Genomic DNA, 17,681 nt, shown 5'->3' with positions numbered 1-17,681 from the left:
CATTCACTGAAAACCACTACAGGAGAAAAGTGACGACACAAAATGTATTTTCAAAACTCCATGTCAAACAACAACTCTGCTCTAGTGATCGCTCACCCAATAAAGGCCTTCTAGCCTTCTAGTTTAGAGGACAATGCTGGTGAAAGGCGCAGTAAAGTTTAGAAGGAAAGGGGAATCATTTGAGAGTAGGAAAGCAGCGTCTGAGCATGTGAATACACAGAGAAGACAGTAGTCGGGGCGGGGGGTGGGTGAGGAGTTGGCACAGAAACAGACCAGCCTGTGTTGCTGCTCTACCACCTGGGCAGAGAGTCTTGGCACACCATCAGACACCACCCTGCCAGCCTGGCACAGCACTGCTGCCTCAGGGCTCAACACCCGCCTCTCTGTACCCCTCCTCTTGGCCGGCCCGGCTCATAGCGCTCTCCAAATAGCCCGTCCACACAAAGCCTGAGGCTGCCTACAGGTGTGCACATGTACGGAGGACACAAATGACTCGTTTCAGGTGAACTTATGCATCAAAATGCATGTAGACGCTTCAAATCAGTTGCATCGTAACAAAAAATTAAAAAGAATCAAGGCAAACACTTGGACAAAACTCGATAAAATGATATCATGAACATGTTTTTATTTAGTAATACAAAATACTATAACATTCTAATTATAGATGTTTGATAAGGTGGAGAGCATAAAAGTCTCAGGTGAGCGTCCATGAACCTCAGTCATCATCAGACAGCTCCAGGTCCTCCACCAGATCCTCGTCTCCTTCTGCCAGCTTTATCAGAGCAGAGGAGGACAGCGGCTGAGGAGCCTTGGAGGCCATTTCATCACCCTCATCTAGAATAAAGACAGGAAGCAGTTAAACGTCACATTCAGCCACATGGGAATGTATGAGGTATGGCAGGTATCAAGAGTAAACATTTTGATAATCTGCACATGAATGCAGTCATTCTAAATGAGGACAAGTCGTGTTTATTAATGTACAGCATTTTCAACAATTATAGTTTCTCTTATATTATAACGACACACTATTATTCATAGTTTTGATGATTGAATGTTGTGCAAAATATCAGTGCTGCTTTGGTTTATTGCACTTTAATCTGTCTATCATTTTCTCTTTTAATTGGTAAATCTATAAAAAAAAAAATCAAATTGCTTGCTAATATCCAAAGATATGTATTTTACAATAATGTTAAACTAAACCTAGATTTTCAGATTGGACAGGTAGAAATCTTGGCAGTATTTAGCAATTGATGAGCTTATCAAAATAGTTGCTGATGAAATTTCTCTTGAATGACTAATTTTTGCAGCTCAAAAAAAAATCAATCCTATTTTAGCCCTTATACCTGTCAGACTCCATAGAAATGACTATATATACGCACTGATGATGTCGGGTAATACAGTCTCATCTGAATACTACATTAAAAAATACACAGCAAAAAACAGTAGAAATGTTGGAAAACTACAAATTAGTTTCGGTATGCTAATTTTTGGATATTGCTATAGTACCAACCTGAGTCTCCGCCTTCCACCCCCTCGTCATTGCTCATGTCAAATAGCTCTTCAAGATCATCCTCATCATCAGATCCACGGTGGCCCTTTTTCCCTGAGGAGAGACGGTGAAAAACATTACATTGAATTTGATCTACCGTTACTTTTAGACATTTCCAAGTTTGCGTTGGTGCATCGCTGACGTCTGAGGACTTTGGAGACACCTATATGTGGGCCAGGCATCAGAGGCAGCTGGAAGTGTCTATTTCCTCCTGAGATGGAACTGAGAGTCGATTACAGACGCTGTTGCTGCTGCACAAACACCCATGACAGTTTACTACCGGCAATTTCAGACATCTTATGCTCACGGGCTAAATATAGCAAATGGAGATAGCAGGCAGGTTGCACAGCTACGAGGATGATTGGAGAGTCGTGTGTGTGTGTTTGTGTGCACTTGAGAAGTTGGGAGTTTGTCTGAATTTATGCTGTGATATACTTAGGGTGCGGTGTGTGTGTGTGTGTTGTCGAGCCAAAGGGACAACTGGGGTCCACAGGCTTTGAAGTAAAGGGGTGATGAGATGCTGGGGGCGCGGAGGAGAGAGAAGCAAAACAGAGCTACTTCCTGTCTGCTACACTGCACGCACGCACGCACGCACGCACGCACGCACAGATAAAGAATGTTTATTCAAATATCAGGTATTTTGCTTTCCATCTGCATTTACGATGAAAAAGATACCATCACCAACTCCCACTCTTTGGTGCGCACATGGTACTAACAGACTTCAGTAGTACCTTAGAGATTGCCCCTAAATGACCTGTAAGATATATTCCCCCGCCCCCCACCCATCAATCTAAATCATTAGCCCCCTTCTCTCAAACTCCCCTGTTTTTTCCGGAAGTGTGTGTGACCACAAAGAGCTTTGGTGAGCCGCCCAAAAAGCTTTTGGCTCCTCAAGACTGGACGACAGGGTGGTGGGTGTGCATGTCTTTATGTGCGCACGTGTTGCGAGGACATGCGGGGGCAGCTGGTTGAAGCCCACAGAGCCAGAAAGAAAGAGAGAGAGAGCAATAGAATGAAAGAGCGAGGAGAGTGGGAGCGGCCACCTCTGGGCTGGTTTGAATTAGGAACCCCCCGCTGGGATCCAAGCCTGTACTTCCTGTCAGGGGGTTTCAGCTCGTATGTGTGCGCAAGTGGTGGAGGAAAGACGAGCGAAAGGGAGGGAGGGCTGGACAGCGGGGGAGAGGCGGAGGCTCGCTGCTTGCTGGCAGCTGCCCATCCGTTTGTTGGGACTCTCCCGACAATGAAGTCCAGATGCATTAAAAAAAAAAATTAAACAATCCCCCTGCCGCCTACTCCTTTCCTCTGTGACCTTGCGTAGGGCTTTATGCTGCTTGGAGCGTGTCCGAGTGTAAAGCTGTAAAAGCCAGGATGCAGCTGCCTGTGACCTGTGGACGACCTTGAGAGGACAAGTTCTGGGGCTAAAGAAAGAACAGGCTGGCGCTTCTTCTATGCGGAGGCAGAGGCAAATCATCTGATAAGTAGTGATTTTCTCCCGAGTTTGATATCAAATGTTATTTGTAGTTCCTCAGAAACTGCCTTTGTGGATGTTATAATAAGTCAGAACCTTGCGGTAACTGCTTTGCAGGTGATCTGCCTCATGTAGCCCAATCTTTAAGATAGTGGCTGTTTCAGAAACAGAGATAACTGCCAAGAAATAAACCGTCCTCACCTCTAACTTTGCTTATGCACCGCAGAACACTGGGCTGTAACAAAACACAGCCCCCTAGAGGCCAAGACATCACAACCTTCTGTTCCACAAGTAAAACTCCTCAGCAGGCCAATTTCAATGTGTGAGTGAGTGTATGTGCGAGTAAGCTTGCCTTTGAGTTTGAATCTTCCGTCATCTCCATCTGATTCGCTGTCGGTATCAAACAGATCCTTGAACTCCTTCTTGTCCTCCACCTTCTTCTCCTGGAACTTCCTACGTTTGACCTCAGGGAGTTCCAGATCTTCCATCTTTACAGAACACAAAACCAGCAGGGTAAATACACAAACCTGTTCTGCCAGTAAAACGGTCCACTACATAGCATAATTTAACAAAGCTTCTACTGTGTGTAACCGTGGCATTTATAAAGAAAAAGCCAGCAGTGATTGGTGATGACTTTGTGGGATGAGGATAATGTTTGTGCTGTTTCTTTGTTTGGTTGAATCGTTACCCTTTCTTTGCCAGAGATCTCCAGCTGGATCTCCTTCTCCCTCAGCTTCTTCCACTGGCTGTAGTATCTGCTGAGGGGAGTCCCTTCCTCACAGATCTGCTTCTCCCAAGCCACCTAACATAAGACAAAATGACAATATTTTTGTTCAAGAATGTATGGTGTGTGTGTGTGGGTTTATTTAACGGTTCCTGCGCACAGTGATAGATATTTTTGCACTCTATTAAGGAGACTTTCAGCAGTTTTATTCAGGTTCCAAAATTATCCTAATAACATGTGGCTTTCCATTGCAACTTTACATCAATTGACCAGGAGAACGGTATTGACAGACGAGTCAGTGGCAAGAGTCAGAAGATGTGGAAAAGACAGATTGAAGGTGCCTGAAATGGGAGACCTGAAGATCTTCTCCAGCCACTAAAGGTCTGTGTGGATGATATTGATTAGCCCCAATCACATTATCTGACCAACAAATCCAATAGAGAAAAAAGGCCACGGCCTCTTGCGCCAGTTAGCTTAACACATTTACCATGCCGCTATTAAGATGGATGACGTGTGCACAGGCACACACAAAAAGACAGGATAACATAATGAAAACTAGAAAAGCTTCTGCCTTGACACAAACTAACAAAACTAAATATTTACACAGAGGCAGCAGAGAAACACAAGAGACATCAGAGTGTAACCTGGATGGAGGCAGGGAATCATTAATTAGGCTAGCTCTCAGTTTGGATGACATCAGCAGGGGGCTGTGGCCGGAAGGAGGCTGTGGCCTTTCCCACAGCAGCAGCAGCAAGGCTGTCCCCTCTCCTTCGCCTGCGGTGACACCTACTGCTTCTACGATGTCAGGGAGTGGATGCCATGGCGACAGCCTCTGCTGAGCAGAGAGCCGTGGCGACAGGAGCTGGCGCTGTCGCGGTGCCGTGCTGTCTGTTGTATTTTGTTAACACACACACACACACTTTCATGTGTGTACGCACACACATTTTCTCATCAGATAAATTACACAAACCAACCTCTTTAATTTCTTCCTCAAACACTCCTAAATATTAATCAGCCGTACATGTCAAGACTCTCAGGAGCAGCAAAGCCACATAAAAGCATGTTTGTGTAGACAGGTAGCAAACAGAGAGTGCGAGTCAACACAGAAAACACACTAATGGCTGCTCATTAAGGCAGAGGCGGCCCTGTTCAAAAGCACATAAGAGCTTCCAATAACCACAGGGTCATTCCTAACCAGGCTTAGAGTTATAAGGGGAAGAGGCCTCCATTACCAATCGCTGACTGGAGGGTTTGACAGTCAGGGCGGTTCAATGGCCTGCTGCTTCTGGTCCAACTGGACAAGAGCCCAAATAAGAAACGTCTCGTGAAAGGTTATCTTTACCATGCAACTGGATCACACCGAGTTATCTTTTTTGAAAATGTAACTAGTGCGAGGCAGACATGTCTGATCTAAATGACAACATGTTATATTGTTGTGTAAACAACTGTGATTTAGACACTCATTGAGACCCTCAAATGCTACAAAAAGTATATACTGCCACAAATATGCCATACAAAAAAACGTTCATAGTATAAATTACATTACATGTCATTTAGCTGACGCTTTTATCCAAAGCGACTTACAATAAGTGCATTAAACCGTGAGTCCAAACTCAGAACAACAAGAATCAATAAAGATTTTCTTCAATAAAGTTAAACTACAAAGTACTATCCGTAAGTGCCATTTAAGTGCTACTAAAGTGCTATCGGTAAGGGACATTTAAGTGCTACTACGGCATTTAAGTGCTACCTATTCAAGGTATAGTCGAAAAAGATGTGTTTTTAGTTTGCGCCGGAAGATGTAGAGACTTTCTGCTGTCCTGATGTCAATGGGAAGCTTGTTCCACCAATGAGGAGCCAGCACAGCAAACAGTCGTGATTTAGCTCGAAGTGAAGGAGCTACAAGCAGATTGGCAGAAGCTGAGCGAAGTGAACGGGCTGGGGTGTACGGTTTGACCATGTCCTGGATGTAGACTGGACCCGATCTGTTCGCAGCACGGTACGCAAGTACCAATGTTTTGAAGCGGATGCGGGCGGCCACCGGTAACCAGTGAAGGTCGCGGAGGAGCGGAGTAGTGTGGGTAAATTTCGGTCGGTTGAAGACCAGTCGAGCAGCTGCATTCTGGATGAGCTCTAGAGGTCGAATGGCATTAGCAGGTAGACCTGCCAAGAGGGAGTTGCAATAGTCCAGACGTGAGATGACCAGAGCCTGGACCAGAACCTGTGCCGCCTTCTGAGTGAGAAGGGGTCGTATTCTCCTGATGTTGTACAGCATGTACCTACAGGAGCGTGTTATTGCGGCAATGTTGGCAGTCAGGGAGAGTTGACTGTCGAGCGTCACTCCGAGGTTCCTGGCAGTCGGAGTCGGAACCAGCACTGAGTTGTTGAAGTTAATAGTAAGGTCGTGGGTGGGAGAGCCTTTTCCTGGAAGGAGGAGAAGTTCAGTCTTGTCCGGGTTAATTTTCAGGTGGTGAGCGGACATCCACTGAGAGATGTCGGTCAGACAGTCAGAGATTCGTGCTGCTACCCTTGTTTCAGATTGGGGAAACGAGAGGATCATTTGGGTGTCGTCAGCATAGCTGTGTTAGGTGAAGCCATGCGAGCGAATGACAGAGCCAAGAGAGTTGGTGTACAGAGAGAAGAGAAGAGGACCAAGGACTGAACCCTGAGGGACCCCAGTAGTCAGAGGACAAGGCTCAGACACAGATCCTCTCCAGGTTACCCGGTAAGAGCGGTTGGTGAGGTAGGATGAAGATTGTAAATAATGTCATGTAGCATATGGATTTTTAGGGTGATGACATCTTCAAATATTACAGACATTCAAGACTTCATAGAAAAACCTAATTTGAAGCTTTTAAATTAAAAAAACCTAAACATTCAGTATAGTCCTACTTAACTGTAACTAAAATAAGTGAGTCATTACCTTTTAGATTTGAGAATAATTTACTCAAGGGCTAAAATTCAAAAAATAAAATGGTTCAAAGCCGAGTATTTAATTAGAAAGTAATAAACTGTAGGCTTCTTCTGACCTCTTTAACTAAACTGCAATAGGAAAATGCAGTCACATGACCAAATGAGTGGCACTCACCTGATAAGGAGCTTGTCTAACAGAACGCTTCTGTAATATTTCAACAGAGTCCGGGTTACGGATTTGGGCGATTTTGTGTGCTCAATTTCAGATTGATCACTTGTGAGGAAACATACCAGGTAGTATGAAGCCCTTTGAATGCACGAATAAAGTAGAAAGCATGTGGCTGTAAGGATGAACTTGTAAATCACTCTGGCTTCAATACATTTTTAAATGATATTACTTTTACTGCATTTGTAACCACTAGATATCATACAATCTTTACATAACCGGTGAAACCATACACGTCAGTTAAAAACTTACGTGTTAGTTCATCTATACATGACGTTGCCTGTGTTTGTACCAATGACCCAAGAAAAAGTAAACAGTAAGTCACAGTCACCAGGTGCTGTGATTCTGTTACGCTTTAGGTCTGCTATCAATTTAAAACAGCTAGATTTTTTTGGGTATTACGTTACATTTTGACATTTTACACACACACATATATATATATATATATATATATATATATATATATATATATATATATATATATATATATATATATATATATATATATATATATATATATATATATATATATATATATACACTACACACATATATACATATACACACACACATACACACACACACACGCACACGCACACGCCAATAAATACAAATGGACAGAAGAGGTTAAATAAGGACTCTGGAAAAGCAGGCTGTTAAAATCAGGACAAGACAGTCCCCTGCCCTCCCTTCTTTCTTTCACACACTTACCACAGCAGTGGCATCAGCCACTCCGAAGGCAGCCTTCTGTCTCCGTCCTGTGATGTGGCTGCTGTTCTCCTGTACCTTTTCCAGCAGCTGGCGCATCGGCTTGCAGTAATTGGCCACTTTGCATTCCTTCAGGAACGCTTTCAGCTGCAGGGACATGGAGGCGAAGTATGAGAAAAGAGAGAACCCGTATAAAAAAAAAATAATAAAAAACCAGTCTGCCCATACGGTGCATTTAGGCACAGCAGAGGGTTTGTGGTTGTTGTCCCTGAGGGGAGCAGGTTCAGCCTGGCAGATCCTGAACCAGATCCTGAATCATCTATTCAGTTTTAAACTATGTTAATTAGTTTAGACTGAATGTACTGTTGCATCACCTGTGTGTGTACAATAGAATGGGGAGATAAAGACAGACCAAGGTCTTTCTGGAGTTAGACCCACTCCAAGATCAGTTTAAAAGGTTGTGTTACCTGAATGACGGTGGGAAGGGCGAGCTCTGGGAACCCGATGGTGCCGGCCTGAGTGTGGAAGTATTCCAGTATGAGGTCATACAGCTGGTCAATCAACCCGTCCTAAACACAACAGCAAAATTAGCAAGTGACACTCATCCTCGATTCAGATAGGTCTGGCGTGGAGTGCCCACTGATGGTCGTTTCTTCCGGTCAAATAAGTATTCAGAGCCTAGAAGGGGGAATTAAAAATAGGAAATTCCTCCAAAAAGATGGTTGGCTACCAAGCTAACTTAATAAAAACCAGTGACATAAAATGGTGATAAGCATGAATGAGATTCATGCCTTAAAATAACTCTTAGAACTTATTTTGATCAGCTGACGATGTCTCCTAGCCAAGCTAAGTTAAAGCAGTGCCTGGCAACAAACTACAGATGGGCCAAATACATATCCATGAAGCCATAAAACATACTGGAATTGAAATAGATTGATTCAAATGTAACTGAAAAACCTAGAGCAAGCAAAGCCATCATCTAAATTACTTGACACGTCGTTTCCTCTCTGTCAATACAAATGCAAGATTTTCTAGCGTTCAGGTTTAGACAGATCAGTGCTTGTGTAGTCAGGTCCACTGTGGGTCTATGAGGCAGGGGTTCGTGGTAGCTGCCCAGGTGACAGCAGTGAAAATAGCTCAAGTGAGCGGAGTGTGGGGGATAATCCCAGACGGCCATGCTGCAATCCTCTTGGCTGCGGTGCTGAGCACGGTGACAGAGGGACAGTTTAGAGCCCTGACAAGGGGCTTTCTGTGCTGCCCTCAATCCCCTTATGTACACACGCAGCTAACACACAGTGGAAGGGAACAACGTGAAAATAACATTAACTAAGATTTGAACCACTCATCTGATCAGCTGCTGCTCCAACAAAGATCAGAAACACCAAAGCCAATGGGAGCATACATACAAAACTGTAGAGGACATAATGTGTCCCGCGTCTCCCCTCAACCAGGAGTGGATCTTACCTTGTAGGCTTTCTCTATTAGGTTGACAGTGCCAAGCTTCAGGATGACTGCAAAGTTGATGGGTTTCTTGCTCATTCGGCCTGGTTTCTTGTTGAAGTCCACCTGTTGGAGGATCTATAAAAGGAAAAATAATGTTCACACTGTTAGGTTGTAGTGGATTTTATATATATTTGCACATGTAGATAAGAGAAGTTTATGTTTTAAATTAATACATAAAGGAAGATATGATAATTAATTTGGGATATTATGAGGAATATTCTGGAGGAATGTATTATGAAACATAAGAAGAGGATCACTGTTTTATTATTCTGTTTTAATGACAAATGTAATGATTAACTGTATGATGCATGAGAATGAATGAATGTTTTATTGTTTAGACAATAGTTAAAATGGATGCCGATTGAAACCTAATGTGTTGCTTTTATTCGGAAGGCAGGATAATAGGGTTTTATTGTGAAGGGGAACTTCCTGTCCTTGACCGGAAGAGTGAGCTTTGACCTCGCCTGTTTACTAATTGGCGTAGTGAGTAGAACTGCGGCATCCTTTGAACTGACCAATGGAACTAACCTTTAGGTGTGAATTCATTTGCATGACCAGACTAACGACCGAGCATTTGTTCTGGGGAGAGATGGTTCTACTGGTCTGGAGACTCGAGACAGCCCCGGTCTGTGGCTCCCTGGGAGCTGCACTCCGTCTGTGGAGAGTTCCTCCTTTCTGGCCCCACGATCGTGAACGCTACATGAGTATTATCTTTGCCATTAAATATTGTTAAACTTTAACTCGAATCCTGAATTTCCTGCGGCCAACGGGACCCGGAGCTTTGAACACGAATCTTACAACACCCAACTGTTCAGAAATGCTCAACTGTATTGGTCGTGTAGTGAAATGCATACTATGAGAACAGGGTAGTACAATAGATCCAGAGCAAAGTACAAAACATGGGGGGAACATGTGACCTGATAACCTTAGTTTACTTTTGTGATTATTGCTCTTTATTATTATTGCTTCCCATCAGTATTTGGTTCAACCTGTTGCCCGCCTATCCAATCTTAACACACTGAAGGAATCTATAACAAAAAGAAGGTCAAGCAGTCCTGAAGTAATAAGCCCTGTAACTAATTAACTCTTTTATTAGAACTTCCATATTGCTCCTGCTCAGTTTCTGAATGTAGTATTTACAATTGTTCTATTTTCTTCTTCCCTGGAAATCTCACTTTTTCACAAGTTCAACATGGGGAACCCAAGTGAACAACCACAGGGACAGTATATGTTGATGTCCTTCATGAGACAATGATCATTCTACAGTTCACTTTACATCCTGCAGTGTTACTGAGGTGACAAATTTCTATCTTAGTCTGTGAAAGCACATTCTAGCCATTGTGTGGGCTTTTTGTCGACAAGCTTTAGCTTTCACATCTGCCCACAATGCGCAAGTGAATTTCTGTCTTGTATTTGTGTATCAAGCTATTTCTGACTCCCCATATCTCTGTGCATTTCTGTGCGTGTGTGTGTGTGGTCGTTACTGTGCGAAGCAGAGCAACGCTCCTGGCCGGTGCTGTCTGTACAAACATAGGATGTGGTGGCGGTCTGCGGGGGAGCCAGGGGGAAGTGGGAAGGCATGGGCCAACCCTGGTGCATGCACACACACACAAATAAATACACAGCTAGTGAAGCAGGAAGCTCCAAATCATACACCCCCCTTGGAGACACACACACACACACACACACAGAGAAGGGGCTTCTTCTACTGCTCTAATTAAAACAGAAGCAGCGTACCTCAACCTGCCTTTAACAGTGCTTTAACAAGGGGAACAGTAAGGGAGGAAAAGCACAGGAAATATTGTGCATCACAAAAAAAAAACACGTTTTTCTGTTGGGGGGGCTCGGGGAGGGGGTTTAGAGTGTGTATACAGGGAAAAAGAGGTGGGTCATAAGCAGGGAGGATGTGGTTTGCACAGCGTGTTAGGACCAGAGTGTAAACCACAACCGAGCCTTTATCGCTTTGGTCAAACTGCTTGCGCAGTACACACACGCAGTACACACACACGCAGTACACACACACGCAGTACACACACACACACACACACACACACACACACACACACACACACACACACACACACACACACACACACACACACACACACACACACACACACACACACACACACACACACACACACACACACACACACACACACACACACACACACACACACACACACACACACACACACACACACACACACACACACACACACACACCACACACACACACACACACACACACACACACACACACACACACACACACACACACACACACACACACACACACACACACAGAGAGAGAGTGGGGCGAGCTAGTCGCTGCCGCCAGCACCACCCCACGGCATGCATAAACACTTGCACACATTCGCACACAAAAGACACACAGACCGCACAATCACATGCGTAACACCTGACCCAGAGAAAATGTTGTCAGTTGGTGACCTGTGATTGGTCTGATAACAAAAGGTGTCACTCTCTCTCACTTTCGCACACGCAGTCCTATCTTTGCGATGCGTTTCCCCCTGAACTCCTTCAGTTGTGGCCGTTGAGACCAAAATGCCTTTCAGACGCCACTGACGTTTTCCACAGCAAACGACTGACGGAACATTTCATCACATCTCCCTTTTTAGCGTTTCCGTTTGAGCCGAAGACAACCAACTGACTTTTGTTTATTATGCATAATTCAAAACCAATATAGGTATTTCAGTTCAGTGTACTGGTTAAAGGAAAAATGTAAACTGGAACCCTGACACAAGCTGTATAAATCCCATCAGATCCACATTTATGCTCTGTGACTGCTAGTCATTGGAGATGACGTGACGACTTACCTCCAAGAGGAAAGGCAGCACAGGTACAAATGTGTTGGTGCTGCTGGACAGCAGGATGAGGGCTCTGCAACAATGCATTCTCAGAGGATAGTATCTTGATGTGGGCACCAGTCTGTTCAGGAAAAGAAAACCGTGGTCAATGTCTCCATCTGCTGTTGGCAAAATGTAATGACATGGTGGTTTTCACACAGACACAGATTGAGCACCTTTAACAAATGACATGATAAGAGATTTTTGGGGGGATGAAACCCTAATCATTAATTGTGAATCCCCCCCCCACAAAAAAAAAACGGGTAACGGGTATTAATATAAATTTTGATATACATAAATACAAATTTTTTGCAATTTAGTTATCAAAGAGTAGTGATAAAGATAAAGTACAGAAGGCAGATTATTTCAATGATGATTACACTGTTTTTATATTACCATAAGTCCCTGTATCCACCATATGTCAATGTTCAGCACCATTGCAGTCCTCTGTGCATAATCTTGCCTTATTTATCGATTTTTGACAGCAGCCAGTCTGTCACTCATTAAGTTTCGTCACAGCAGGACACCCTTTATTCTCAGTAATGCTCTCTTCATTTTCTGCTGAGAGCTTTATGTTGATGTGTGAAGCTAGTGTTGATATTAAGTGGATGTGCAGAACAAATGGTTAATGGACTTTAAAATGTGTCTCTCATTCATCCATTCATTTACCATGCGTCAAACGCCAATGCTGGCGGAGCTGCCATGCAAGGCGCTGGCCTGCCCATCGGGTGCCACTTGGTGTTCAGTGTCTTTCTTAAGTACACTTCAACATGCCAAGAGATAAAGTCTGAGATCCGACTGCCAACCATGTAACTAATTCAAGACCGGCTCTAAGTTTAAGGGTTTATCAGACACCAAAACGGCACAGATTTGTATTTTGTAGTGAATATTGCAAGGACAAAATAGATTTGATCAAAAATACCTGAGAAATCAATGACTAACAATTATTAATTTTCTAATTAGGCAGAAGGATTGACAGAAAATGTATTGGGTGTTTTTCCACCGCGAGTAACTTTCCCAGCTCTCTGATATTTACAAAACTAACGTGACCACCAGCAAAATACCGTCACTAATTAAATCCATGCTCTATTTTATTACAACGGTGCTAATGTAAAAGCAGATAAATAAAGACTAATAAACCTATTTTGATATTACTCATCGTGGGAAACTCCAGCCTGGATTACAAATGTAAAACTATTAATAGTAGAAATATCAATACCGCACAGTAAAAGTCCTGCATTCAAATGTTTACTTCGCGGGAAGAGTGAAAGAGAGGCATCGTCAGCACTTAAATGCACTTAATGTCTGCTGAAGGTGGAGCTTTCATTTCTAACATGATGCTTGATAGTTTAATGAATAAATATGCATCATATTTCAAATGCTCTATTTTCTGAATCTGCATCGTAACAAGTTCAGAACAACAATGTTTTCCCCTGAAGTAGAAGTACACAGTGGGTAGCATACTGTTTAGGTGCTTTGACGGCCTTTTTGTGTTATTTCGGGGAACAATGAGTTAGAAAAGTAACTATTAATACATTTTTCTCATCTTAATCTTATGTCTAAACACCATAATTAGTCTTTAGCTCTGTGGGGTCCTTTTATTTGTATTAAATATAGTCTAAAACACATATGCAAGTCTCATACAACTTTAAATAATAAAAATGTATAGAAATATACTCACTTCACGGTGCCAATTATGACTTGGCAGAGTGGATAGATTAGAGGCTGGAGGACATCACTGGGATGCAGGGTGCTGAGGACCCGACACCAGAGGTACAGACAGTGGATATACTGCCAGTTATACACCGACTGGTACGTTTCCTACAGAACACACACAGTGACAGTTGGTCAGCGTCTTATTACAGGTGCTTTAAGCTTCATGAAACTCCATAGGATCTGAACTTTTGTTTGTTCATTCAATGTTATCTTTTTCTACTTCTTATATTATCTTCTTGACAATGTGCTTTGCTAAGGAGGAAGATAATAAAGCAAAAAATATCACATAGAGAAAAATACAGTTACATTATGGAATTATTAACTGCTTAATTTCCTAATACTAGCTCTAGGCAACTTATAATACATAATTAAAATTACAAATGTCAGGGTGTTATTTCAATCAAAGAATGCATTTAAAACGATATATAAATGCATTTACTTCCTAATCAAATGAATTGTATGTTTTTATTCATATAACCACTATTGATGACAAAAACAAAGGATCCCATTTAGAATCGTTGAATATCTGTATCCCTGTAAACTAGGAGAGCATTTTAAATATGTCTTTATATGTCAAGTATGCCATTTCAAAGCTTTCATAAGCACAAAAGCAGACCGTTTTCCCTGAGCACATACAGTCAAAAGCCTACCTTTTTCTTCATGGTCATGGCATTCCTGAGGTGGATGGCCAACTGTCGGATGTAGATGAAGGCGTGCTGGTAAGTCGCCTGTGTGTCCAGGGAGTACATCTCTGTAAGGGTTCGCTGCATGAAGTTGATCATGGGCAGTGCATTGGGAGACGTGAACTTACAATTTTGTACATAGGAAATGTACATTTGCTGCAAAGAGAAAGAAAAACATCATAAGCAGGACAAATGGAAATACTAACGGGCTAATTGTGGTTTTAAGCATTTGCAGTGCAAATCGAATTCAAAAGAAAATGAACTATCTTTTTACTCTCTAGTATTTCAAGAAACCACTCAGTTAATTCTAGCCCACTGTAAATCCAGGTCTGCTAAATGCGCTTCCATGTCTGTATCACTTTGCATTAAGCTCACCTTAAGAATAGGGTTAAGATATTTGTCCTGCTTGTGTCTGCAGATCTTGTTGAGTGCCAGGAAGGCGAGAACCCGACTTGTCTCCTCTCCTGTACTCCACTGCTTCAACAATTGCTGTACACAAAGACATGAGATGGCTTATAAGCTTAAATTGACATGGAAAACCAATTTTTGCAGCGTTAAATTGAGAAAGACATTCCACACCATCCTATGATAATTTACGCATTACCTTTACCAGGTGACGACTCTGTTTGGGGAGACAAAGGTAATACGGTATGAGCTGGTTGGCGTGGCGCAGGACTGCACTGATGACTGTAGCCTCTGTCAGACAGGATAACAGCTAGAATAGGAGAGAAAGACAAAAGAGACAGGGAAACAGAAGTTAACACAGGGATGTTTTCAGAATGCACCATGGCACGTACAGCTTTGTTATGACTTGATCGTTCTGTGTCAAAGAAAAACATTTCTCCTCACTCTCTCTGCTAAATCTCATCCCACCTACCTCCCAATAATATAAGAGGCTTAAATGACTTAAATGGAAAGAAGCACAGAAGGACACAGAGGAGAGACACTTGAATCGAAGAGCAAAACAAACCTGAACTACTCCACTGAGATACATCTTGATGTCAATCTGATTCTTCTGCCACTTGGGACTGGCCGATGGGACCACTAACCTGAGAACAGAATAAAAGAAACCAAAGTTAGAACTGAACTATCGTTCAACAGCTACATTAAGAATATAAACAGGAGGGGAAAAAAATGTGACATCCAATTCATACTTTTTTGGTCTTTTTCTGTCTTCAAGTTGAGAATCCTCTGCAGGGCCACAAAAATATCTCTGATACAGAACAAGACCAGGGCGTTGAACACTGCAGACAGTAAAGGGAAAGATATATTTATGCATATGTCTGGAGCGTAACATGTTGAATTGGTTTGTATCACTCAGTAAAATTCTATCAATGCAATACATTCAAATTCATCTAATAAGTCACTGTTTATTTGGTTTAAAGTTATCAGAAACAGTGCAGAGATTGTGGAGTTGAAACAAGTAGTTGGTTTGGTTTTTGTCGAACCTACTGTGGTTTCTTTATTATACATGCTCTTTTTACGGTATTCAAATTGATGAAACTGTGACCACCCCCGCACTGGAAATCTCAAACTGCATTCCGACACCAATAATATTTAGGGCAATTTTTATTAATTTAAACTTTAATTACATTTGAGGGTGTTAAACCGTAATATTCTATTGAATCATCTTTGTTATCAGAAATGAATAAATCTCAATAGATATTTGATGCCAGCTTTCTGTACTAATAATAATTTTCAACATGCAACAGTTTGAATACACTTATTAAACATGGTGTCCTACCTGAGCTGTCAGCAACTTTGTATCGACAAAGAGACCCTCCTTCGCCCTTGGTTGTGGCCACAGCGGCCTTAAAGGCCTGGGTGACTTCTCTGAAGAGACGAGGGGTGGGTTCCTTCTTCATTGCAACTTTCCAGTCTGCAATCATTTTTTCTGTGACTTTGATGGTCTCCACTGCCTTCTTGGATTTCTTCGAAGCTTTCTGACCCTTATCGTCCTCATCGTCACAGACGTCGTCATCCGAGCCGGCCTCCTACATGCAAACCACCATGGTATGAAGACCTTTGTTTTCACTAATGAACTCATCATGACCCCACACACCGGCAGCCAGCTTACCTCCAGTGCAGATGGCAATTTGTGATACTTTCTCTCATCCTCATCCTCAGAGCTGTCTGTGTCATCAAAGTTTAGGAGGGTTTGGTCGTTTGCTTGCAGGAACTTGTAGAATGCTGGATCTTTGTTCTTTAACCTGGACAGCTGCTGCTTGTGTTGAGTGGCTTTACCCTTTTTCCCATCATCCCTATGGATAAAAAGACACCCACAAAAAACACAAGGGAGTTGTTCGTCTGCACTCCTTAGGTTTTCATGTCGTTATTACTATGACAACAAATATACAGTATGTACAAATATTGACACCATATCAAAAGACCCACGTCGTGAAGGCTTCAGATTCCAGCTCTTTCTTCTTGTTCGGTTTGAGTCCATTCTGCTGTTTAGTCTCTTCATCAGATTCACCTTCACTGGCAAAAGCCTGACTGCATGAACTCATCCACACTGAGGTCTTCTAACTTCCTAAAAAAAACAAGACAACAATTCAACATATGAAATAAGTTGGCCACATGTGTGTGTGTGTGTGTGTGGGGGGGGGGGGGGGGGGGGGGGGGGGGGGGGGGGGGGGGGGGGGGGGGGGGGGGGGGGGGGGGGGGGGGGGGGGGGGGGGGGGGGGGGGGGGGGGGGGGGGGGGGGGGGGGGGGGGGGGGGGGGGGGGGGGGGGGGGGGGGGGGGGGGGGGGGGGGGGGGGGGGGGGGGGGGGGGGGGGGGGGGGGGGGGGGGGGGGGGGGGGGTCTGTATTACAGTATATAAGTATATAGTTACTTACAGTACATTCTAGTGTCATTAAAACGTTTCTTTCACTGCCGGCTTTTCGATTAACGAGTCAAATCAGTCAAGATTTTCATTTGGATAAAAGAATGAACATGTAGCTGTTTTTTATTTAAGCTAACCACCTAAGCTAGCGCTAACAGCATGGGAGGCTAATACACTTTCGCCCACAATGTCAGCGAAAACGAGTCTTTGAAACCCCTGAAAACACACGAACGAGACCGACAACACCTACACTAACACGTGCAACTCGTTAAAACTCTAATTATAGAGCACATAGTAAAGACAATATCTACGTACCTTTTCTGCTTCCCTGCCATGCTGGATCCGAAACGTGACTACGTCCTCAAACATCAATACCCACAATGCCCCGGTGCAAACCTAAGCGGTTGGTTTTATGTTTCATGGGTGCCAAACGGCTAAAACGTAAATTAGCTTACAAATGTAATAAAATAAGCATTTTTTTTGTTTAATCTAAA

The 17,681-nt window shown here is 43.1% G+C and overlaps 1 protein-coding gene across 1 annotated transcript; it reads right to left on the bottom strand.

Annotated features, from left to right (window-relative positions):
- Window positions 1-600: 600 nt before the first annotated feature.
- On the bottom strand, window positions 601-17,537 carry noc2l (NOC2-like nucleolar associated transcriptional repressor). Its single transcript, XM_034536436.1, is given in 19 exon segments — window positions 601-834; window positions 1,511-1,603; window positions 3,370-3,505; window positions 3,706-3,819; window positions 7,592-7,735; window positions 8,056-8,157; window positions 9,053-9,166; window positions 11,932-12,043; window positions 13,643-13,782; window positions 14,328-14,516; window positions 14,736-14,849; window positions 14,965-15,075; window positions 15,331-15,409; window positions 15,502-15,604; window positions 16,105-16,354; window positions 16,438-16,621; window positions 16,755-16,850; window positions 16,852-16,893; window positions 17,503-17,537. Coding segments are annotated over 19 exon segments (2,262 nt in total). The 5' UTR covers window positions 17,523-17,537; the 3' UTR covers window positions 601-715.
- Between the last annotated feature and the right edge of the window lie 144 nt (window positions 17,538-17,681).

The sequence above is a fragment of the Cyclopterus lumpus genome, chromosome 7 (genome assembly GCF_009769545.1).
Source record: "Cyclopterus lumpus isolate fCycLum1 chromosome 7, fCycLum1.pri, whole genome shotgun sequence".
Lineage (NCBI taxonomy): Eukaryota > Metazoa > Chordata > Actinopteri > Perciformes > Cyclopteridae > Cyclopterus > Cyclopterus lumpus.
This window is presented reverse-complemented; position numbering and strand designations above follow the sequence as displayed.